At 42.9% G+C, this 26,150-nt stretch overlaps 1 protein-coding gene across 6 annotated transcripts in view; it reads left to right on the top strand.

Moving 5' to 3' along the window:
* MBOAT7 (membrane bound acylglycerophosphatidylinositol O-acyltransferase MBOAT7) overlaps positions 1–26,150 on the top strand; it is a 784,148-nt gene that overhangs the window by 101,981 nt on the left and 656,017 nt on the right. For 5 of the 6 annotated variants that reach the window (XM_073602276.1, XM_073602279.1, XM_073602277.1 and 2 more), the window contains one exon: positions 22,012–22,141. The exons of the other annotated variant lie outside the window; for it this stretch is intronic. In XM_073602276.1, coding sequence (XP_073458377.1) covers positions 22,012–22,141 — 130 coding nt within the window. The remainder of the gene's footprint in view (positions 1–22,011; positions 22,142–26,150) is intronic. 6 annotated transcript variants of the gene reach the window in all.

A 26,150-nucleotide genomic window follows, 5' to 3' on the forward strand; every position in this document is an offset into this window, starting at 1 on the left:
TCTCTGAGCTAACGGCAGCGGTGGAGCTAGCACCTCACTCTTCTCCAGCAGGACAGAGGGGTGCCCAGGCAGAGGAGAGTCAATGCCAGGGGCTCTTCACAGGATAATCCTGAGACATGGAGCTCCCTTGGTTCCTTAGCATGCTCCTTCCAGTCCAGCAGGAAACACAATAACTGAAGAGGGAGGCCTGGAGAACCCCCTTTTAAGACATTTGGTATACGTGTTTCCTGTCCCAGAGGGAGGGGCCCTATGTCTGAGGCTGTCCTGGAAGACGAAAGGAGAAGGATTGAGGGGGGGGGGGGATGGAATTGGAGGCATAGGTATGATAGAATGGGGGGAGGGAGGGCGGAATTGGAGGCATAGGTATGATAGAATGGGGGGAGGGGGGAACGGAATTGGAGGCATAGGTATGATAGAATGGGGGGAGGCATAGGTATGATAGAATCGGGGGGCGGGGGGGCAGAATTGGAGGCATAGGTATGATAGAATGGGGGGGGGGTGTAATTGGAGGCATGGGTATGATAGAATGGGGGGAGGGTGGAATTGGAGGCATGGGTATGATAGATAAAAGCACAAACCACAGGTTTGCTGGGGGGGGCATTGGAGGCAGAGACATACTGGGAAGAGGGATTATAGGTATAGAGGTGTGTTGGGGGAGAAGGGATTGGAAACATGGGTGTGATGGAGAGGGGCGGCATTGGAGGAGGCGTTGCAGGTAGAGGTGTACTGCGGGAGGCGTTGCAGGTAGAGGTGTACTGCGGGAGGCGTTGCAGGTAGAGGTGTACTGCGGGAGGCGTTGCAGGTAGAGGTGTACTGCGGGAGGCGTTGCAGGTAGAGGTGTACTGCGGGAGCATTTGAAATAAATGGCTTAATATTGTATAAAAAGCCTTCAATAATGATGATTTCTCGTGAGACGAATTTTGGAATTATATCTGCTTGAGTCAGCTTAAATCAATATTAACCTCCTCAAATGACTCCACTGTGTCAAATCCAGAATCAGCATCATTATCCCTCGCCTCTGACTTTGTCACGTGTTCATAAGCTAAACACTGAGCATGTGCAGAAGACTGAGCTTGCAATAATTGCGTTTTAAGCAAACTTATAACATTCTCTTGTTCAATTTCTTTCTGAGTTAAAAAAGTAATACAACTTTCTTTTTCTTTAAACGATTCCAATAATTGCATTCATTTTATGTTCCAATTTACCTTTCTCAATCAGTAGCTGTTCAATATGTAAATTCTCCTGTGTTTGTGCAATTTCTGTTACACTTTGCCTTTGTTTTCCTGGCATATCAAAAACCATTGCATTGAAAACTGTAACTAATTTCATCACATTGCATAATTTTCTCTTAGATTTAGCTTATGAAAATCTATTCTCAATTTCTTTATTTGCCTGTAGGAATTGATTATACATTGATTGCCATAACTCAGTGTCTGAAATATAACTGGCTAAACCTTCAAATTCTAAATTACTTTCTTCAGCTATAACATTTATAAATTTATAAATTCCATATTTTAGTACTCACCGAATATAAAACTTTTCCGTTTTCCGCTGGACTCTAATTAAACTGTCTGTCAAGACTTCAGAATTTCCAAAATTTCTCTGGTCTTCTCTGGTCTTCAAACATCAAAAACATCAATCGGGCGTTTCTAGGTTTTTTCAATAATTGCGAAATTAATTCTGTTCGTCACTTTTTTCCCCTCTGTTTTTTTTTTTTAATAAGTTTTTATTAGAGAAAAATATATAACAGAGATATAATTATAACTCAAAATAGAAAACATTTCCATTTTAACAATAATAGCATAGAAAAAGAGAGACAGTACTCACATACCGTATTAGTTAGGAAAATTCCGTAATTGCCTCTAAATAGATACATAGAGTCAACGTACTAGCCGATTAGGCAGAGAATATATACTATGTGAGTACCATATATCGGGCGTAATTGAATAAAAAGTATGATACATTGGTTTATTGAAAATAGACAATTGAAAGGCAAAAAAGGGGGGAATATAAAAGAGGAGGGAATAAAGGGAGAAAGGTGGGAAAGGAAGAGAAGGGAGGTGGAGGGTTGCTAGCGTGCAGGGCCATGTACCGAAAGGAAGGTTGTATTAGCGAGGTGAACGACAATGCTAGGGGGCTAAGTCTGATTAGTTTAAGGGGTTTCGGTAATGAGATTTTTATATGAGGAAGTAGTCTGAAATTTTTTCCATGAGTCCCATATGAGAGAATGTTTTTGAGAGGTCCCTCTGAGATCGTGGGTGATACTCTCCATGAGGTGTACGTTGTCAATCATGTGTAGCCAGTTTTTAATAGAAGGAATTACTGGTTGACCCCATAAGGTGGGAATCAAGGCCTTGGCAGTGTTCAGGAGATGAGGAATAATTGAGCGTTTGTACGACCTTATGGGAGTTTTTGTAACATGGAAGAGGATAGCCCAGGGATCGTTTGGTATGTGAACATCGGCAATCTGAAAGATCAGATCACAAATGGCATCCCAGTATGGACGGATAAGTGGACAGAACCACCATATATGTGCATGGGTAGCTTTGTTCCCACAGTTCCTCCAGCACATAGGGGAACTGGCGGGAAACATTTGGTGCATTCTAACTGGGGTGTAATGCCATCTAGTGAGCAACTTATAGTTGACCTCCGACATTTTTGAGGCTAGGGACAAGGTGTGGGCTAATTGTAAGATCCTATCCTTTTGAATATCAGTCAGGGGAAAATCAAATTCAGCTTCCCATTTAGTCAAGTAATGTGGGAATCCGGGATTTTGGAGAGCGATAAGGGCTTTATAAAATAACGAAATGCTATGTAGGGGAGGGTCTTTTGGATAAAATATAGCTTCTATAGCGTTTAAATCACTAACGCCCCTAAGTGGAGTAGCGAGAGAGCTTAGGAAGTGTTGTATCTGGTGGTATCTCCATTTATCTAGATACGTGACAGGTTTAGGGGCGAGGATCGTAGATAGTGGTTTTAGTACATTGCCATTAAGAATATGGTGGAGCAAAAGAGGCTCTTCCAGTCTCCATGTCTTAAAACCTGAATCTAGAAGACCCGGCAAAAAGTATGTATGATTGAGGAGAGGTAATAGGGGGGAGTCATAAGCCCAAGAGAGTTTTTTATGTAAGGCGTCCCAGACATCTAAAGAGGATATGGTGAGAGTCGAGGTAGTGCGAGCAAGATTTCTGTGAGATTTGGGTATCCAGGGAGCCACTGAAAGGTCCATGCCACTCAAGAAATACTCAATTTGTACCCATAACTTCGAGTTAAGAGCATATTTCCACCCAGCTAGCCTGGCCAATATAGTCGCTTGATAATATGCTTTGAAATTGGGAAGTGCCAGGCCACCTGAGCATTTGGAACGAAACAATGTCTCCCTGGATATTCTAGGATGTTTGTCCTTCCAGATAAAACGGGAAACCATGGATTGTAAGATAGAAAAAAACCCCACTGGAATATTCAATGGTAGCATTTGAAAAAGGAAGAGAATGCGAGGTAAAATATTCATTTTAATTATACTTACTTTCCCTAACCAGGTGTGAGACAAGTTGGACCAGTTTCGTAAGTCATTTCTGATCCTATTTAGCATGGGGATATAATTATATCGAAAAAGAGAGTGGAGCTTGGGGGTAAGATAAATGCCTAAGTATTTTATACATTTTTGTTCCCATCTAAATGGAAAGAGGGGTTTGAGCGAGAGAGCCTCAGACTTAGGGATGTTAATGTTTAAAATTTCCGATTTAGATAGGTTTATTTTGAAGTTGGAAATTGAGTGGAACGAGGAAAATTCAGACATCAAATTGGGGATCGAAGTACGTGGTTGTTGGATAAAAAATAGAACATCATCTGCATAAGCTGCATATTTGTGGGATTTGTTGCCTATTTGTATGCCTTTGATATTAGCATTGTTCCTAATTGTAGCCAAGAAGGGTTCTAAGGAAATAGCAAACAGGAGAGGGGAGAGAGGACATCCTTGCCTAGTTCCATTGTGTAGAGCAAAGGGGTCACTTAACGTCCCATTAATTCTAATTTGAGCTGAGGGATCAGAGTATAGGGATGAGATACGGTGGAACATTTTAGGTCCCAGACCAAAGTGGCGTAAGGTCAATTTAAGGTACTCCCAGTCCACCCTGTCAAAAGCCTTCTCTGCATCCGTAGAAAGGAGTAGGGTGGGCTGGGAGTAGCGTTGTACATATTGAATTAAGGAGATTGCCCGAAGGGAATTATCTTTTGCTTCTCTAGAGGGTATGAAACCTGATTGGTCGGCCGAGATCCATTTGGGTATAAGGGGAAGTAAGCGGTTGGCCATGACTTTGGCGAATAATTTAGTGTCAACGTTAATTAATGATATTGGTCTATAGCTGTTACACAGGGTAGGGTCCTTATCTGGTTTAGGAATGACAGTGATATGAGATGAAAGTGATTCTGGGCGTAGACCTGAAGAGTGAGAGATAGAGTTTGCATATGCAGAAAGGCGAGGAAGTAAGATGTCACTGAATGTTTTATAATAAAGAATAGTGAACCCGTCAGGTCCAGGGGCTTTACCGGAAGGGGAAGACTTTAATGCTGTTTGAAACTCCTCTACCGAGAAGTCTGCTTCCAATTCTTTAAGGACAGATATGGGTAATTTAGGAAGATTAGCCTCTGTCAAGTAGGAAAGCATACGATTCCGTCTCTCCTTATGAGGAAGAGAGGACAAGTCGTTTTTGACGTTATACAGGTCCGAGTAGTAGTTTCTGAAGGCTTTAGCGATATCTGGAGTTGCATAAGCTAATGAACCTGACGGGAGTTTGATTTTGGGAATAAATGATTGGGATTGCTTAGTCTTTATTGATCTAGCTAACAATCTGTTAGGTTTATTCCCCCATTCGTAGACTTTCTGTGACAGGCGTTGAAACTTTCGCTTGGTGTCTAAGTTAAGGAGGGATTTTAGTTCCTCTCGTTTAAGTGTGAGGGATTGGAGATGTGCAGTATGTAAAGATAGTTTATGTTGTTTATCAAGGGCCTCTATCTGTTGTAAAACCTGGTCAATTTGTTGACCATGCTCCCTTTTCTTCCGAGCGCCAAGCTCAATGAGTCGGCCTCTAATAGTTGCCTTGTGAGCCTCCCACACAATAGAGGGGGAGGTATCAGAAGGTTTGTTTTCCTTGAAATACTGCGATAAATGAGAAGCCAATATGGAAACCTCCACTTCATCAGAGAGAAGGGAGTCATTTGGCTTCCAATTGGTGCGTCGGGGTAGGGAAGGCATGGTCAATGTCATCGAGACAGGTGCATGGTCTGAGATAGACGCGGTACCTATATGAGTAGAGTGTAGGAGAGGAAGGTGAAAGTGATCTAAGAAAATGTTGTCTATTCTAGAGTATGATTGATGCGTTGAGGAGTAATGTGAGAAATCCTTCTCCTTGGGATGAAGAAGGCGCCATACGTCCATTAATTGAAGATCAAGAAGCCGTTTTTTCACAAATTTCAGGCGTTTGAAGGAAATATTAGAGTGATTTTGTGACGTGTCAATAGAGGGATCTAGTGGCATGTTTATGTCCCCTGCTAGGATAGTAAGTCCTTTAGCAAAATGTGACAATTTAGTCAGTATATGGGATAAAAAGGTTGGTTGATTATGGTTCGGGCAATTTATGTTTGCAAGAGTGCATTGAGTATTTCCAATAAAACCCCTAAGAAAAAGAAAACGACCATGATCATCTGCAAGCATTTCAGATAACCTAAAGGACACGTTTCTGCAAAAACCAATAGCTACCCCCTTAGCTTTATTAGTGTCCGATAAGCTATAATACCACTGTGGAAAGTTAGGTGACGTTAGTTTAACGGATGTCGTGTGAGTTAAGTGGGTTTCCTGAAGAAAGGCAATGGAACATGTAGCTTGTTTCAGTTCCCGGTATACTTGGTGTCGCTTAGCAGCAACATTAAGACCCCTGACGTTATAGGATACTATCTTTACCTTAGCCATACGGAAATAAGGTGTAAGCCTTCAAATAGATTAGCCAGGCACGCCAGCAGGGAGGAGAAGGTGGAGGAGGAGAGGGAAAAGAGAGTAAGTAAAGAGAGAGATGAAGAGGAAATGAAAAGGATAAGCATATGTAGGAAATATACATACAAATCAAAGAACCTGTGGGAGATGAATGAATGTCACGCAGAAATCTGCAGTGGTCCCGTTGGGGAAGGAGAGAGCGAAAGGCCATCCCAATCCCTTAGCAGGGGTAGAATGGGGCAACTTTAGGGCCGTTCGCACGCGTCTATCCCAAAAGGAGATGGGGGCGAGGTTACGCTGTAAGGGGGAGGTAGCGAGGGGTGTGCGCTCCAACAGCGCACGGCCTGTAGTAAAAACAAATTAACAGATAACTTGCTACTAGCAAGAAAACATTAAGTTCCAGTTAGAAGTATGGAAAACCGTACAAATAGTACAAATACAACAAGAATCAGTATGAACAGTGTACATCCTACAGGTTATCAAAAATGTAAACCAGCTTAGGGCTAGGTCCATATAATCCAAAGGAAAAAAAGAAAAAAAAAAGAAAGGGAGATCAAACACTGGTCAGAGTAGTGTCGAGACCGCTTTAGTCAAAAATAGGCAGGTAGGAGTAGGAAAAACATATCGGCCAAAGTCGGACTCTATAAAAAAAGACATACAAAAACAAAAATTTTTTCTCCCTCCTCCTTTTTCTCTCAGAGACCCTGTAGGAGAGACACCGTCCACATTAACGATAAAGATATAGGTGAAAAAGTAAATGGTTCAGCCATGTTTTTGTGCAGAGCCCGGGAGAGAAGTGCACTTTTTCTTTGAGGGGGTTTTTTCCAATGAGCGTCAATAGGGCAGGAGAATTTAGGAATTGGGTCCTGCCAGCCTGGGAGTTCCATGGGTGAGAGATGTAGCTCCTGCAGAAAAGATGAAAGTTCCTCAGGAAATCTCAGCGTATGGGAGCGACCATTTTTTATGGCAATCAGGCAGGCAGGAAAGCCCCATCTGTAGGTGATCCCGTCGGAGCGTAGTCGGTCAAGGAGCGGTTTGAGGGCTCTACGACGATCTAGAGTGTCTTTGGAAAGATCTGGATAGATGGTAATATTTGCACCGTCAAAGTAAATATTAGGGAGTCCCCGCATCTTCACCATGATGGCATTTTTATCTTCAAAGTAATGCAGGCGACATATAACAACCCTGGGCAGATCTGAGTTAGCATTACGTGGACGTAGAGCACGATGCACACGGTCAAAGCGTAACGGTGCAGTGGCAGGATTACCCAGAATAGTATTGAAAATGCCCCTTATTGAAGGTTCAAGATCAGAGTCTCCAGTGGCTTCCGGCAGACCTCTAACACGTATATTATTTCTACGGTTACGGTTTTCGAGGTCTTCAAGCTTATATAAAGATGCACGATGAGCGAACGCCAGCTGGGTAACAGTGTCCTGCAATTCTTTGATAGCTACTGCTTGCGTATCTTGTCGCTGCTCTGTTTCCTCCACTCTGACCAAGATATGTGACATATCAGATCTAACTGCAGTTATTTCTTTTTTAATGGATTTCTCCAAACCGTGAAACATGCCTGCAAGTTCTTTTTTGAGACCGCTCATAAGAACAGACATTTCAGAGCCCGCGGGGGATCCAGGATCATCCATGAGATCCGAGCAGTAGGAGGATGCCGGAGAGCTCCCTCTCGCCGATGCGGCGCGGGATGATGGAGAAGCGCTTGTTCTCGAGGTTCTGGCTTGGTTACCACGTGCGTTGGCTAAGTATTGCTGAATAGAGCCAGTAGAGGCTGGATTGAGTAATGATCTCTTATTTGGACGTTTAACTGGGGCAGACCGGCGTTTAGATGATTTTGCGGGCATAGTTGGAACTATATGGCCGATAGCTGCAGAGAGCACCCCCCTCACATCTGAGCAAGTTTACACATTCATCAAGGTACTATCAGCATGCAAAGGGGTTCCCATTAGGGGCGCAAAGGTGGCTTCTGGTCTCCAGATGCAGGCCAGAACCATGAATCCTCTCAGCGGCAGCGGTCAGTCAGGAGCTGCAGTGTTATTTGGGGCTCAGAAAAAAAAATAATTGGAATCTATAGTCAATGTCCCAGCATATGGTATGTAGCACAGCTCTTTGGGGGGGGGGATCCTGCTGCAGGAAACAATATGGGAGTTTCAGTGAGGTTTGGTGAAGTAAAAAGTCTAGAAGGGTGTATGTGGAGCACTAAGATGGCCGCCGGCTTCCAGAGGTAGGCCGGAGCCGCGGACTTTCCTAGCGGCTTCACCCGGCCGGGTGGGCGCCGCTTCTAAAGGAAGAGTCTAGTGTCCGCTTGGTGCATGGGTAAAGGGAGGATGTTGTTACTCACTGTGTCCCAGCTTCTGATTGGTGTCCGGATCATGAATACCACAGACCGGAGGCTCCGTTCGAGTTACAGGCCGCAGGATGGCGATCGGCCTCAGGGAAGCAAAGCCGTGAATTCGCGGGCAGAGTACCGCCGTCGATCCCGGCAATCTCCGGCGGGACGGGGGGCCACCGACCCAAGGCAGATGCCCACTCAGCGTCCGGGTCCTAGGGACGCAAGGCCGGAGGCTCCGTGCAGGCTGTAGGCCCCAAGATGGCGACCGGGATCCCGGCGCAGCGCGATTCACAGGCCCGGATCAAGGTGTGTAGCTGGAGCCCGGAAAGACCCCTCCCGGAGTACAGCAGGGGGGGTCCGGAAAGCTCTATAGGGGTGATGGAGCCTCAAAAGGTAAATTGGTGTCAGCGGATTCTGATTGTTGTTGAGGAGCTCAGTTAACTCGCGTCCTCCTCGGTGCTCGTCCAGACACGCCCCCCGAAATAAATGACTTAATATTATATAAAAAGCCTTCAATAATGATGATTTCTCTTGAGACGAATTTTGGAATTATATCTGCTTGAGTCAGCTTAAATCAAACCCGTGTGTTTTATTGTACACACATAAACTTGGAAAATACTTACAAAAATAGTACATTCATATTCAGAATTAGTGTTGTTTCATATATGCAAAAAAATGTTCAAATATAGTTCATTTGTTTAAAAGATCTGAAAAGAGTTCTTAACCACTTCAATACCGGGCACTTAGACACCTTCCCGCCCAGACCAATTTTCAGCTTTCAGCGCTGTCGCAATTTGAATGACAATTGCGCGGTCATACTACACTGTACCCAAACAAATTTTTTATCATTTTGTTCCCACAAATAGAGCTTTCTTTTGGTGGTATTTGATCACCTCTGCGGTTTTTATTTTTTGCGCAACAAATAAAAAAAGACCGAAAATTTTGAAAAAAAACAAGTTTTTCTTTGTTTCTATTAAAATTTTTTTGTAAATAAGTACGTTTTCTTCTTCAATGACGGGCACTGATATGGCTGCACTGACGGGCACTGACTGGCACTGATACGGCGGCACTGATGGGCACCGATGAGGTGGCACCAATGAGGTGGCACTGATGAGGTGGCACTGACGGGCACTGATGATGGGCACTGATAGGCAGCACTGATAGGTGGCACTGGTAAGCGGCACTGATGGGCACTCATAGGTGGCACAGATGGGCACTTATAGGCGGCACTGATGGGCACTCATAGGTGGCATTGATGGGCACTCATAGGTGGCATTGATGGTTACTTATGGGTGGCACTGATAGTTGGCACTGATGGGCACGGATGGGCACTGACAGGTGGCATGAATGGACACTGATGGGTGGCACTGACGGCACTGGTTGTTTGCAGTGATGCCCCTAAGGGTGGCATTGTTGGGCATCACTGCAACATAATGGTGCCAATCAGTGCCCATTTGTGGGCACTGATTGGCACTGACTGGGCACACTGGGCACATGTGGATGGCCATGGGGTACATACCTGGCCATCCACATGCTGCCCCTTCCCTGGTGGTCCTAGTGGCGATCCCTGGTGGTCCAGTGTGGTGATCTGAGGGGGGGCTGCGCTGATAAACAATCAGCACAGACCCCCCCTGCCAGGAGAGCCGCCGATCGGCTCTCCTCTAATCGCGTCTGTCAGACGCGAGTGAGGAAGAGCCGATCAACGGCTCTTCCTATTGACAGCGTGATCAGCCGTGATTGGACACGGCTGATCACGTGGTAAAGAGCCTCCGCCGGAGGCTTTTTACCAAGATCAGTGTAGCGGTGTGTCAGACTGACACACCGCTCCACCGATCGCCGCGATGCGCGCCCCCGGGGGCGCGCTGCGGCATGTTATCCTGCTGGACGTCATATGACGTCCAGTCAGGATAACACAACCACTTCCCGGACGTCAATCCGCTATAGGGCGGGCGGGAAGTGGTTAAAGTCATTAGAACATGTGCTTTCCCTTTGTCTTGGCGTTTTAAAGATGGCCGTTTAACTTCTTGTGTCCTGGAAGAAATTCTGTATGCATAGAATAGCTGTGTGTCTTGAATAGGTTTAAGTAGCTTGAAGCAGGAGATGTAAGAAAGAGGCAGGAGATGTAACAAAAAGAGACAGAAGACTGGATTCCTTGTGATTATATGAACTCAGTCTTTCAAATTCGCGCCCAAACACAAATCCCTCCCATACACTCCCCTTTCTCCTCCTTCCTAAGAGTGGGGGCTAACAGAGAGCAACAACTGGTCTCTCTTACACAAACCCTCTCTTCATGAAACAAGATATGTGTGAGATAGACGTTCAGACTATACATCAGACCATTTAAAACATAAACGCATATATCAAACAGAGTATCGGTTACAGGTGTAGGTGTAGTTGTACCGCGGGAGGTGAAAGAAAAACAGAAATTCCTTGCTCAACTTACCGACCAATCTGCTAACCAACTGAATTTTCCTGTCTAACGGTATGCGTTAAAAACAGGGGTTTAGTCTCTAAATTTTGAGAGCCTCTACAGTGGAAGCACATGCATTATAATGGCTAAGCACAGAGCAGGTGAGCCTGGAGGGAGCCCACCCCTCTTTAAAATTCGGTTGGTTAGCAGGCCGGTCGGTAAGTTGAGCAGGGTAGGGTTTGGGTGGGGCAACATAAATAATAACATATTAGATTTTTCACTCCAGCAGTATATAATGAGTTTGGAAATTGTAGAAAAATGCTTAAATAATGCATTACAATTTAACTCTACCCATTAGATTTTAGATGACCAAAATTAGTTTGTCAGCTTAAATTTTAGTCGACTAAAATGTACTGGAGATTTTAGGCGACTAAATACGACTAAAACTAAAACAATTGCAGAAGACTAAAATGAGACTAAAACTAAAATGCCATTTTAGTCCTAAGACTAAAACTAAATCAAAATTTGCTGCCAGAATTAACACTGGTGTGGACCCATGGTGTCCTGATGCTTGCAAGACAGACATGCTATTGGTAGCAAACACTGACCAGCTGGTTGGGGCTGCAAGTTCCATGCACTGTTCCAGGGGAGGCTTCCGATCCACAGCGCCAGACCAGGATCCTCACTATTCAACCTTTTCAGGGCTACAGAGAAGATGGTGGAAGTCATTTTGGAAGAAAAAGGAACGCCCGGTTCTAGAAAGCCGGGTAAGGGGTTACTTCAGCAACAAATTTTAATCATGTCAAAAATGCTGACAGTGTTATCAAAAAATGTAAGTTTTATTTAATATTTAATTATAGTACAAACATAAAAATTGGTAGGACAACCTATCGATTAAAACATGGTATTAAAAATTGCTGATTAGGTCCGATAGAACCTAATAACTAGGTACATGATCTTTGGACAAACTGGACAAAACAAAAAACATTACAAAACAAAAACAAACAACGTATGACAACGTCCGGACTATGCGTACTATGGTTACAGCAACAGACACTACATAAGTGTGTAATCAAGTTGGTCACGTAATTTTTTTTAAAAAATCATATCCTTTTTATTAATTTTTCAAATTATACATTATTCATCATAAACAATATACAAACAAGGAAAAGCCGTTATTTCGTACATTATCCCATATCACAATAGAAAATAAATTATCAAACCCTTACTCTTCCCCTTTTATTCCCCCCCCCCTCCCACCCCTCTCCCCAGTCACCCCACTTACCCTCCCCCCTCCCCCACAGTTGCTTCCAATAAAATAGTCATATCTTAAGTCTGACAAAACTTATTACCCAACTAGATACATATTACTTAATACTTATTCCCTCAAATATCTATTCCTTGATACTAATGGTCCTACCCACACTAAAGATTTATATATTCCTACCCTGACACCATAAACCCCAAAACTTTGAGAACTTCCTATAACTTCCCCTTCTAATATAGATTGTCCTCTCTGTTTCAACCAGTGAGTTCATTGTGCTAACCCATTCTTCAGGAGTAGGAGGCACTGCTGATAACCATGCTTTTGCGATCAATTTCCTCGCCTGGTAAAAAACTACGCACAATTGCTATACCTATGTGGTCTTCCCCAATATTCTTACTGATTAGCCCCAGCACACACGCCTTAGCCTCGTATTCCACTCTTATCCCAAATCTAGCTTCTATAATGTTTAGGATCTCAGTCCAATACCTAGCTAATTTCAGGCATCTCCACATTATATGTATAAGATCGCCCGTCTCTAGACATCTGGGGCATTTATCGTCTGGTCTTCGACCAAATCTATGCAGCCTCTTGGGGGTATAGTAGGCTCTGTGTACAAGCAAGAGGTGCGACGCCTGCTGCGACGGAGAGAGGGACACCAGTGGACCAAGCTCCAATATCCTCTCCCACTGGTCATCGCTCAGCTCCCCCACATCGGCCCCCCACCCCTCCCTTGCACGCAAAAGTGGCGCCAAACTAATTGCCCTTGCCATTAGATGGTCATAAATCCCTGATATTAACCCTTTAAGACTAGGTACCCTCACCACCTTGCTAAGCAGAGGTGCACTACACCATTCCAGTGCCTTGATCTTAAATTGCTTCTCTAGTGCGTGCCTAATCTGGAGGTAGAAATAAAATGTTTCTTTAGGAATTCCAAACTCCCGTCTCAGGTCCGCAAAGGATTTTAATATATTGCCATCAAATATTTGCTTCAGCCTGTTTATACCTGCCCTTTCCCAGATCCGGTTTACTTCTATAGCCTTCAGTTCTTGTAGCTGCCCATTCTGCCATATAGGTGAAAACTCCGTAACCCCCCCTATAACCCATTTCGATCTTCACTGATCGCCAAACTTTTATAACCAACTTATATGTTGGAAATACACTTCCTAATGTTCCGGCTTCCAATGCTGGTCACGTAATTTACTTGACCACATCCAGGTGTGACTTGTTCCATTACCCCTTTCCCCTTCCCCTTTTCCCATCACATCCCTACTTCAATTTGAAAGTCATTTTGGCCTGTGCTGGTAAGTCACCAGAGAGGAGACTGTATACAGGGAAGCAGGTCTGGGACACCTGCAGAGTCTGGCCCTAAGGTAAAAGAGGCAAATGAGGGTTCCTCTTCTCTTACTCACTGGTGTAGGGAGCACCAGGGGTTTTGGGTGGATTCTCTGTACTATCCTCAGACCAGCAGGGCTGGACTTGGGATTCTGGCTGTGTGTGTATAATCCCTCTATTTCCCTACTGGTGGTGGGGCTCTTGGTCATAGTATGATCGTCTGCACCCTGTCTCTCCTTGTAAAAAGCTCATACCACCTTGTTTCCTCTCTCCGTAGGACAAGGGATGGGACAGATGCACAGCCTGCAAGTACAGGTTATCTAATGCCTGGACACCAGCTCCAGTGCTGTAAGGCTCTTTTAAAAGGATTCCTACAGAGTGTTGATAAAGGAATGACAAATTTTTGTCCTAAATTTCACAAAGCTTCCTTATCCGCCGCAGGAGAAGCAGCTTTTTACGATGGCACTGAGGCTCTAGGGGAGCCCTCCCTTACTCACATTTGGTCAACCACCATATCTTTTGCTGGCTGAGCTCCCAATGTTTACTGCTTATTAATATGGATGGATCACAGCCGCTGGCTTCCCCAAATCTCTTTTGGAGGGAGTACTGCATGGCTGGAGCAGAGGTCCCTGACTACTTCCAGATGGGGGAAGGGGGCGTTTGTCTGCTGAGGCAGGTGAACTATGTTGGTAAGCCAAAACAGAATGCTGCAGTTCCTCCTGAATGGACAGCTATAGGGTGGTTGTGTTAGTATTCACTGGTGCCATCAGTGGACACCAGGGAGGGAGCACGAACAGGTGGGGGATGATGCAGTCCTTGATCTTCACAGGAGTATTACTGCAGATTCCATTTGGTCTGCAAAGCCAAACCATGTACTCGGGTTCCTCTCTTTAGGTATTGGTTTCTGTGGATGTTTGCATGCCTCCTACAAACACAGGGTGAATGTGCTTTGTGTTCCTCTCCACCATTTAGTGTGATAATATTACACCTGCAATCTGCAGAGCTGATGCTGGCAAACTGGGAGATCAGCAGAAGCTGCAACCTGTTAACTCCTGTTAACTCCTTCCTACACTTAGGTCACGCTTGTACTGGGCTCTGCTTACTCCATGTGCTTACTCCATCAATTACACTCTTTGTTTTCAGCAAGGGGAGGTGACAGCCTAGTGGGGTCTGCTGTGGTTTAATCAGGACTTTCTGTACTTGGATTTGGGCAATAACCCACTCCTATGATGAACTGGAAACATTAGATGTGGATCCGGCAACATTCAGTTGACAAGACTCCTAGGCATAACCTCCATGCAATGGTTGCATGGACAAACCCAGGTTTAATGATTGCTCAATAATACCTGCAAGGTGTTGGCCTTCTGATTGCTTTAGTTGCACACTTCAGGGCTTATGCAAAAGTGTCAGAAGCTTTCATTTATCACTAGATTTGTACTTGTTATGATCTGGGAGGCTTTGTCTTTCTCCCACCTTAGTGTGAGCTATATAAAGCAAGCAAGTCTACAGTAATCACTGTTAATATACCGTATTTATCAGCATATAACACACACTTTTTTTCCCCTTAAAATCAGGGGAAAATTGTGGGTGCGTGTTATACGCCGATCCCCCGCTGATTGTGAGCCTCTCGCAGTCCCGTGTGAGCCGCTGAAAGCCACCAAGAGCAGCCGGAGGCTGCCGAGAACGGCGGCGCCATTTTTAAACAGGAGTGTACTGACAAGTAAATGACACAGGGGCAAGGCTGCAGATGGACACTGACAAGTCTGCAATGATGGACAAGGCTGCAATGATGGAAAAGGCTACAGCTGGACACTGACAAGGCTGCAATGATGGACAAGGCTACACTGACAAGGCTGCAGATGGACACTGATAAGGCTGCATTGATGGGCATTTAAATGTAAGGTTTTTTTTTTCCTTCTCTCCTAAAATTGTTTTCCTTAAAATTCCCTCCTAAACTTGGGGTGCGTGTTACACGCCAAATAAATACAGGTACATTGTTTAAATATGTTGTTTAAGGAGACCCACTTTTGCTTCTGTTCCAAATAAAATATTTGGTTATGTCTAGGAGCTGAAGCTGTACCTATTATTATGGGGTAACAGTATTTGCTATGCACTCCAGTTTGTGTGCCTAGACTTCTGTCATCCGGAGCTCCCTGGGTTCCACCATACAGATGTATAATGGATTGGTAGCCAGAGACTAGGCTATATCTTTGACATGTGATTATAGGAATTGTTGGCTTTGTGGCATTGACATGAATTGCATAACAATTGCTGGGTGTGGGGTATTAGATAAATACTCTCTCTGTCCTCATACTTCTCAAACTGTGTTATAACTCTAAATACACAACATTGGAGTTTATGCTTGTGTTTTTTGGTACCATGGTGGTTCATGTCTCATATGCAATCTAATATATTGACTCTCTGAGGCTACGTTTCCACTGTTGCGACCCCAAGGTCGCGTGATTTGAAATGCGACTTTGGGTGCAGTTTTGATCCAACTTCTATCTCTGGGTCAGGGTTGCATCAGAGGTTGCATCGGGGTAGTGCAAGGGACCTTTTCTAGGTTGCTGAAACTGAGTCGCATCGATTGGAATGGGTGCCATTGTAATATACGGCAGTGACTTGTCATGCGACTTTGTGTCCGGGGTCGCATGGCAAGTCGCACTAGTAGAAAGGGAGCCTAATAGTTCAAATGACCTGCTTGAAGTTTAGCTCTCATTTATATATGTGGCTGTATGAATTGGGAGGCTTTTACCTGACCTTTACATTGTCTTGTGCAATCAGCAATAGGTTTTCTTAATGCATTAATGTTCATAGACAGCAGGTATGTAAATGGTTTAGGCCCCTTTCACACCGAGGCGCTTTGCAGGCGCTAAAGTCTTAAAAATAATGCCTGCAAAGCGCCCTGAAAGAGCCGCTCAATGCACTCCAATGTGAAACCCCCGAGGGCTTTCACACTGGAGCGATGCGCTTGCAGGGCAGTCTAAAAAGTCCTGCAAGCTGCATCTTTGGAGCACTGTAGGAGCGGTGTATTTACCGCTCCTAAAGCGCCCCTTCCCATTGAAAACAATGAGGCAGCGCTCCAAACCCTTGCGGACAGTTTTAACCCTTTTTCGGCCACTAGCAGGGGTTAAAACTGCCCCGCTAGTGGCCAAATAGCGCCGCTAAAACGACGGTAACGCGCCACTAAATATAGCGCCGCTTTACCGCCAGTGCCCACAATGCTTCAGTGTGAAAGTAGCCAGAGAACATTTCTGGTTGCTGAGACCTTACCTGGGTATCTTTTATGCAATATCCTTAGGGCTATAAGGACATAGAAATTCCACAAACCATTACTTTATATATGATTTTTGTTATTATTATTACATACGTTCTTTTTATGTGTTGCCCCTTGTGGCAGAAGGTGCTTTAAGTTTTCTTGTGGTATGAATACTAGCCTTTTGTACACTACAAGATATTTTATTTTTTATAGGCTACGTATTTTTTGGGGTTCTTCCTCCTGGGATGTCTTAACATTTTGTAGTTATAGAATATGTAAAGCTATATCGATTGCAACACTGAGCCCTTTATTTGGATTGGTATGGTCACTATAATCTTTCCTAGGGTTTAGGATTTATACAGTACTATAATCTGGCATGACCGGTGGTATAACAGTCCATTTTTTGCTGCAGATTTAGACAGCTCCCTTGTGTGATGCGGACCTTACAGCATTAATGGACAGGAATATGACCTGTAGATGTGGCATTGCGTGTTGCTCTCACTCTGACCCTTATACCTGACTGGGTATGTTTGTTCAGTACTCTGTATATGTTAAAAACATCAGTTTATCTCTTTTATGCAGCCACCCTAACAGAACATGTATAACGAGTCAATGTAAATGTTCTTTAACTGCTACAGGCTCCATCTCCTAAAGTATTGATCGGCATAGCTTACCACCAGTATTACAGTGTGCCATGTGAAGTCAGACTTTCTTCTTTGGGCAGTCCACCTGCCATTCATAAAATTGTAAGGTTCATTCTTACCCAGTTCCTTTCCAAACACCCAGCTTGCCAGGCATCATCTCTGTTTCCTCTAGAAAAAATCAGCAGGGGCCACTTCTTGGAAAAAGAACCGCTGACCTTTTTAGTCCAAGATCTGCTAAACGGCTAACGGATCCAGCTTCCAAACCTTCGTGAAACATTACCTGTTCTCTAACCAGAAACGCAGGCTGTCGGGAGGAAGGTGCTAAAAGCTGTGGTCCCGCCCTGATCAGGTAGTTCTATTTTGTCCTCTCTGTAAGCCGTCCTGGAAGATGACTGGGAGAAAACAGGGTTATTACCTGTTAACGCTCTTTTTTTCAGGAATCTTTCAGGATGGCATCAGTCCCCCCGCCCCTTGTTTTGTAGAAATAATTATGTAAAGAAAATTAGTTGCACCAATGGAAGTTTATTTTATCTGAAAGGTTAATACTGAAAGGAAATGGCCTATGGGTGGTCTTTTATAATGTGGATCATGTGTTTCCTGTGCTAGGTGGGATCTTTCCCTCTCCCTCCACAAGTAACCCCTTGTACTGGGGATCAATTACAGTATTCCCGGGATTGCCATTTGATTTGCACATTGAACTTTCATGGACAGACCTTTGGACAGCAGGGAGTGTATATATTACTGAGACATGCACCGTGACTTCCAGCTTCTGAAGACCTGATAAAAGGCGTTGAGTGTAGGTGGAACGCATGCTAATGCCGAGGCGGGCTCTTGCTTCCACCACACAGTGCGAATGCATGCATTGTTGGGATTTTTGAATTAGTGTATGTTAGCCCTCTTACGGAGGTTTTAATAAACTACCATATAAATTGTTATGCTATGAGGAGTTTTGCTCTTCTTCCTTTTTTGTTTTTTTTTTCTTCCACTGAATCTTATTCCTTCAACCACTGCGAGGAGAGGCTATTGTAGAGCGATCGGGGGATACATCCTGGTCACGGGGACCATCATAAGCTATATTTGACACTCCTGTCATAAGGCAAATGGGGTCAACAGCATCTGGTGAGTGGGGATCTTCACTTCACTTTACGCAGAATGATTACCATTTATTGGATTAGTCCCACGTTGCATCACCTTGTGCTTCCTTGGAAACCTCAGTTGGTGCTCCTCTGCAGAAACCACCCTTTGAATCCCATTAGGGTATTTGGATGATCTCTCCTGCAAGGTGGTCTTCTTATTGGCTATCACATTTGTCAGATGTATCTGAGCTATGGGCTGTCTTTTAAGGATTCATTCACAAGTATAAAGTAGTCTTGCGCCCAAAGGCCTACCTTTCTACTTAAGGTGGTATGAACCCTCGACCTTAATGAAGACTGTCTTCTATGTGTCCTGCATCTAAGAACCCCAAAGAGAGGATTTTGCCAGTGATATCAGAATTTATCTGAAAGCCACAGCTTCTGTCAGAAAGATGGACTTGCTTCATTCTACTGACAGGTCATTGTAAAGGGCCTTCTTCAAAATCCACATTTGCTAGGTGGATAAAACTACTCCTCTCACAAGCTTATGCTCCAAAGGATAAAACACTTTAAGCACTATTGTGTGCTCACTAGGGCCGAAACAACTAATCGATTAATCGACAACTAATCGATTATGAAATTCATCGATTACTATTTTCATAATCGATTAATCAGCCACTAACATAATGGGGTTAAAAAAAAACTTAAATTAGCCTTTTATAGTACAAAAAGAGCAAATAATCGCTACTGTAAATATTTGTTTCACAATAAAAAAATGAACCCCCTTTTTATAGTAGCGATTATCTGCTTTCTTTGTACTATAAAGGGCTAGCTTTAGTTGTTTTAACCCATTATGTTACTAAATGTCTTAGGCCTGGTTCACACATGGGTTTTTTGGTGCTTTTTGCATAAACGCACTACAGTTCATTTACATGGTTTCCTATGGGACAAGTTCACATCTATGCTTTTTTCAGCTGCTGCGTATTTGGAAAGGGTCAGGGACTTTTTTTAATGCGAATCGGTGCTTTTTTTGGTTCAATATACTTCAATGGAGAAGCTGCAGAAAAGCATTTAATGCCTTTTTGCAGCAATTTGTGTTTTTTAATCTGCCGAACAACAAATTGGCCAAAAAAAAATGCAAAAACGCAAATCGCAGCAAAATCACATGCTCAAAAATCAAACGCACAGCAAAAAGCACTGCAGAAACAGATCAAAAGCAAACTGCATAGGTGTGTACCGAGCCTCATGCTGGCCATACACGTATCAATTTTCAGATGAGAATATTCATACGAAAAATCTTTGTACGTTCACCGAATGAAAGAATGTTGTTTGAAATTTTCACTTGCTTTTAACATTTCTGTTTTTAAAATGAATGTAATTTCTGAACAAAAAACACATTCACTGTCTGAAAATTCCTTTCACCAAGAAGTTTTCTATTTATAAATTTTTCCATCACTGTGGTTGAAAACCATCGATTTGACCCCACTAACAATTAGAAAATCGAACAAAACGTTCTTAAAATTATTTTTTTTTTTTTTTTTGAAGGAAGACATTGTTTTTGTATGGCCAGCATATAATATATTACAGTTCTGTCTGAAAATCGACAAAACAGTCTTTAACCACTTGCCGACCGCCGCATGTACATATACGTCGGCAGAATGGCACGGCTGGGCAAATGGGTGTACCTGTACATCCCTTTTTAATTTGCTGCTGTGTGGTCGCGCGCACGCCGAGACCCTGCCACAAGCTCCGTGAGTAGGATCGCGGGTCCCGCGGACTCGATGTCTGCGGGGATACCCGCGATCGTCTCATGGAGAGGAAGAACGGGGAGATGCTAATGCAAGCATCTCCCCATTCTGCCTAGTGACACTGTCACTGATCATAGCTCCCTGTGATCGGGAGCTATGATCAGTGATGTGTCTCACACAGCCCCTCCCCCCCACAGTTAGAATCACTCCCTAGGACACACTTAACCCCTCCCTAGCCCCCTAGTGGTTAACCCCTTCACTGCCAGTGTCATTTTTACAATAATCAATAAAATTTTTTAGCATTGATCGCTGTAAAAATGACAGTTGTCCCAAAAATGTGTCAAAATTGTCCGATTTGTCCGCCATATTGTCGCAGTCATGATAAAAATCAATAAAAATTAATAAAAATGCCATAAAACTAACCCCTGTTTTGTAGACACTATAACTTTTGCGCAAACCAATCAAACGGTTATTGCGTTTTTTCACCAAAAATATGTAGAAGAATACGTATTGGCCTAAACTGAGGAAAAAAATTATTTTTATATATTTTTTGGGGATATTTGTTATAGCAAAAAGTAAAAAATAATGCGTTTTTTTTTTTTTCAAAATTGTTGCTCTATTTTTGTTTATAGCGCAAAAAATAAAAATCAAAGAGGTGATGAAATACCACCAAAAGAAAGCTCTATTTGTGGGGAAAAAAAAAGGACGTGAATTTTGTTTGGGAGCCACGTCGTACGACCGCGCAATTGTCAGTTAAAGCAACGCAGTCCCGAATCGCAAAAAAGTGCTCTGGTCTCTGGCCAGCCAAATGGCATGGGGCTTAAGTGGTTAACTTTTTTTTTTTTTTCTTTTAAATAAAAAAATTTGATCTCAGATTCTGATATTTACCAGATTCACCTTTTTAATAGTAAATACAGTATATCCCCTCCCAATAGTATATACAGTATATCCCCTCCCAATAGTATATACAGTATACCCCCTCCTAATAGTATATACAGTATACCCCCTCCTAATAGTATATACAGTATATCTCTTTTGTCATTCTCAGAGTGAATTAGAGAATTTGCTCCTTAACCATATAGTTGGTTATTTATATTTACCACTGCATAGAAAGATTTAAGAATAAATTGACTTTTTTTTTAAAACTTTACATATTAACTAAATTGTACACCACACTTTTTTTTAAAGGTCACTAACCGATTAATCGAAACAATAATCGGCCAACTAATCGATTATGAAACAAATCGTTAGTTGCAGCCCTAGTGCTCACTCCACTAGATCGCTGGGTGTTTTGTGGGCATTCTGACATAAAGCCTCTCTGTCTGTCTGTGTCTCTGCTTGTAAGGCTTTCATCTTCAGTTCATACCGTCTCCAAATTACTACTAGGTGGAATCCAAGCTAATGCGGATTCAGCCTTCGGTTGCAAGGTTCTTGCAGCAGCACTCTGAGTTGGCTGTTGTTGGGCCTGTTGGCATAGTTCAGTTGTTTCCCACTCTTCTCATTCATTATTTAGGGGTATCCCAAATACTATGAAAATCCAGCCTGTGTCTTGTACTGTTCGAGTAAGATGAAAGGAATTTTGACTTAACCTGTAAATTCCATATTATGGGGTACAGTACAGAACACAGGCCATCCTCTCCTCTGTTCTTGTGTTACTCTGCATTGCTTGTTAAAAAATTGGTCTTATGGGGTAGGGTTATAGGAAGTACGCCCAGGAGGCATGTCCAACAAAGCTTTGCCAAGGTCAGACTAACTTCAGGTGATCGATCACCCAAGGTCTGAGAATATCCAGCCTGTGTGTCCTGTACGATACGCCAAGATATGGAATATTATAGGTAAGTCCCAATATTTATTTTTTTAAACTAAACTTTGTATAGAAGTCATATCTAAATAAGTGCAGCAGTTTTTTCATTTTTAAAAAGCTAAAATGTTGTCTCATTTGCAGGTTCACATGTGAAACAGTGGTGTGGAGCTGCAGTGGGGTTGTTTGTTGTTCTGATGACTTGCCACATCCATACCCTTCATTCTGTGGTCACCATCCTTGGGACATGGCTTATTGTGAAAATTTCACCCAGGTAAAATATGGCTATATATCACGATTTAGCCTGCAGGTTTCTTGCCGGAGTAATTTTTTTTTTTTTTTTTATATAGATAAAATTTGAAAAAAATTTTATAAAAGTTGTTCAGGACAAGCTTTCGGGGTATGTCCCCTTCTTCAAGGTCCAAGCAGTACCTTGAAGAAGGGGACATACCCCGAAAGCTTGTCCTGAAAAATTGTATGTTAGTGCAAATAAAAAAAGTATCACGGACAGTACTCAATTTTCTCTGTCACAATTGCACTAATACGGCTACAACAAATCAAGTATAAAAATTGTTAAAACCCTTTGTACAACATTCTGCATGAAACGGTAAAGAAATATAAAAGTGGATGTGTCCTCCGCGCTACGGTTGAGTAAATACAGTAAGTGTGCTTAAAAATGAAAGATGTGTGATGATATCTATAAAGATAGCAGCAAAATCTAAAAAGTGTTCATACTACACCAATATGAAATGTAAGATAAAAGTGATCTCGCGCAGTCAAATCTTTTCACACATATTGAAGTGACTTATACGTATATAAAGTGCATAGCAATCAATGACATCACAATAAATGTATATTATAAAGGATGAATCTATAGATTTAAGGTGCTCTCTATCTGTGCAATAAAAATGAAACATCAAAGATGAATAAGTGAAGGGCTCAGTTCAAGCAGTAAAAACTGCATAAAGTGACTTAGTGAATAATAAAGTGAGTTGGTCAAAGTTCGTGTATATCTTCATAGATGATCTCCTGTTAGCATCAGTCTCTCAGAACTCTCACCTTAGTATGTATTAAAACGAGCGTTGCTTATTGGTATCAAATTGTAGATCTGTTTACAGCGTCAAAGTGAAGCCCAGATGGTCCTCATCCATTCACCTCGGCCAGGACAATTTCCTCTCAGCTCCCATTACAGCTCTCTAGCCTGTCACAATATATACCACCGAGGCACAAATGACCCGGTGGTACAAGAGGAAAAAGGAAGAAAGCCTCCAATGTAGTATATTAGATTATATTAGATAATAAATGAAGTCACGAGCAGTGACGTAACACGTAGGGAGTGGCCGTGGAGAGACGTAAACTGGAAGTCACGTGAGGAGGCGCCCTAGACGCCGCTGTATCTGTATTTAGCTTGTTTTTATATGATTTTATGTAAGAGTACACCTTGAAGCCCTTAATTAATTCACATTTTATTATCTAATATACTACACTATTGGAGGCTTTCTTCCTTATTCCTCTTGTACCACCGGGCCATTTGTGCCTCGGTGGTATATATTGTGACAGGCTAGAGAGCTGTAATGGGAGCTGAGAGGAAATTGTCCTAGCCGAGGTAAATGAATGAGGACCATCTGGGCTTCACTTTGACGCTGTACACAGATCTACAATTTGATACCAATAAGCAACGCTTGTTTTAATATATACTAAGGGGAGAGTTCTGAGAGACTGATGCTAACAGGAGATCATCTATGAAGATATACACGAACTTTGACCAACTCACTTTATTATTCACTAAGTCGCTTTATGCAGTTTTTACTGCTTGAACTGAGCCCTTCACTTATTCATCTCTGATGTTTCACTTTTATTGCACAGATAGAGAGCACCTTAAATCTATAGATTCATCCTTTATAATATACATTTATTGTGATGTCATTGATTGCTATGCACTTTATATACGCATAAGTCACTTCAATATGTGTGAATAGATTTGACTGCGCGAGATCACTTTTATCTTACATTTCATATTGGTAAAGAAATATACCACACAGGTAGATTACATCTAGGACATTATCTGGCAGTCAATAAACCAGCATCAAGAACAGACGGAAGAAGGAACTCACTGTTCAGAGATCGCCATTCAAAGCAACTTACAAAGCAGCGTGTTCCTTACTAGAAGGATTATTGTAGCATAGCATATCCACCCAGGAGGGTAAGAACAGAACAATAAAAGTATAATTAATATGAGTGCCGCGCTGAATCATGAAATATAAACAAATATCAAAAATCATTGAATCAAACAACATGTAAAGTGCATAATTGTCCATGCAATAAAGTGCAAAAAGTCCATATTAAAACAGTTTAAATTCCACAAATGGATGTTGATTGAACAACTAAAAATATTGAAATCCCATGTAAAACTTTCAGACCACCAACGAATCACCTCACTCGTGCTCCCCCCAATGGGTATAGGATCACCTCTGTGAGTGCAACCCCCCCCCCGACTAAGCAGGGTCAGAAAAAGCCTGTGAACCACTCCAGGACTCAGTGAGATATGCAACACAGCTGGCTCCTAAACTTTTCCCAAGATCTCCTCAGGATGTCAGCAGCAGAGTATATGCAGAGAAAAAGACTCCAATAGTAGGGGAGGGGCTAGGACATTGAAGGCACTCGGGCTCGGTAGAGATTTTTGAGGAGCTGATCGATATTTTGGATGTGGGGCTCTATGTTGCATTTGAAAGCCATGTCCTAGTGTGTAATACTAGTGTGGTGTGCTGGAAGCACCCGCATATTACGAGTACCCTGTACATTTTAACGAATGCATGTTAAAGTGTTTTAAACAATTCAAGCACTATTGGAGTCTTTTTCTCTGCATATACTCTGCTGCTTACATCCTGAGGAGATCTTGAGAGAAGTTTAGGAGCCAGCTGTGTTATATATCTCACTGAGTCCTGGAGTGGCTCACAGGCTTTTTCTGACCCTGCTTAGTTTGGGGGGGTCACACTCCCAGAGGTGAGCCAATAGCCATTGGCGGGAGCACGAGTGAGGTGATTCGTTGGTGGCCTGGAAGTTTTACATAGGATTTCAATATTTTTAGTTGTTTATCAATCAACATCCGTTTGTGGAATTTTCACTGTTTTAATATGGACTTTTTTGCACTTTATTGCATGGACAGTTATGCACGTTACATGTTTGATTCAATGATTTTTGTTTATATTTCATGATTCAGCGCTGCACTCTTTTTTTTTTTTTTTTTTTTTTTATATGTTGATTTTTCTGCATATGGGGATGTGATCAGTGCTAGCAGCTGGTCTTTTGAATAACACACACAAACACACACCAACACACACACTGTTTCTAGTACATATATAATTTGTTTTGTTTTTTGGGTAGCTCGCAAGACTCTATCACATAAATAAAAGTATAATTGTTCAGATGACTCAGGCGTACTAATGTCAACCCAGATATCATATTCATCTCAACAATGAATATGTTAAGTAAATCAAAAGCCGAGTAAAAAGAGAAGAAATGGAAAGAGTGAAAAGAAAATGCAGAGCTCTCCACTTTCCAGAACACTGATCGCCCTCTGGGAGGCAGGTACTGATATCTATCTAGAAGGTCCCTTTATGCTGGATCTTCAATAAGATGCCAAAGCTCCCAGACCGTATTGTGTTTATCAACAGTATCAGTTAAGGCCCATACACACGATCGGACTTTTTGACAACAAACATGCAAATTAGTTGTTTTGGAGCAACATCAGACCGTGTGTACGCCCCATTGGACAAACTTTTTCTGTTTCCATCGGACTTTTGTTGGCTGTGCGAATGCACAAACTTTCCGGCAACAAAAGTCAGATGGAGCAAAGTCCGATCGTGTGTACACAAAACCATCGGACTTTTGTACAAACTACAGTGCGCAGCCGTGAGAATCTGGTTCTCGGCGACAGGGTACTGTACATATCGCGCTGGCTGCAATAGGAAAAACACATTTTCCTACTGCGGCGGGTGCGAGAGGGAGTTCCCCTCTGGGGGAATACCGGTCTGGTTTGGATTTTAAGAGGAACTCCCTATGCCGAGAAAACGGCGTGGGCCCCCTCCCATAATCCATACCAGACCCTTATCCGAGCACGCAGCCCGGCCGGTCAGGAAAGGGGGTGGGAACAAGCGAGCACCCCCCTCCTGAACCGTACCAGGCCGCATGCCCTCAACATGGGGGGGTGGGCTTTGGGGGAGGGGGGGTGCCCTGCCCCCCCACCCCAAAGCACCTTGTCCCCATGTTGATGAGGATAAGGG

Source organism: Aquarana catesbeiana, linkage group LG10 (genome assembly GCF_042186555.1).
Source record: "Aquarana catesbeiana isolate 2022-GZ linkage group LG10, ASM4218655v1, whole genome shotgun sequence".
NCBI classification, from domain to species: domain Eukaryota; kingdom Metazoa; phylum Chordata; class Amphibia; order Anura; family Ranidae; genus Aquarana; species Aquarana catesbeiana.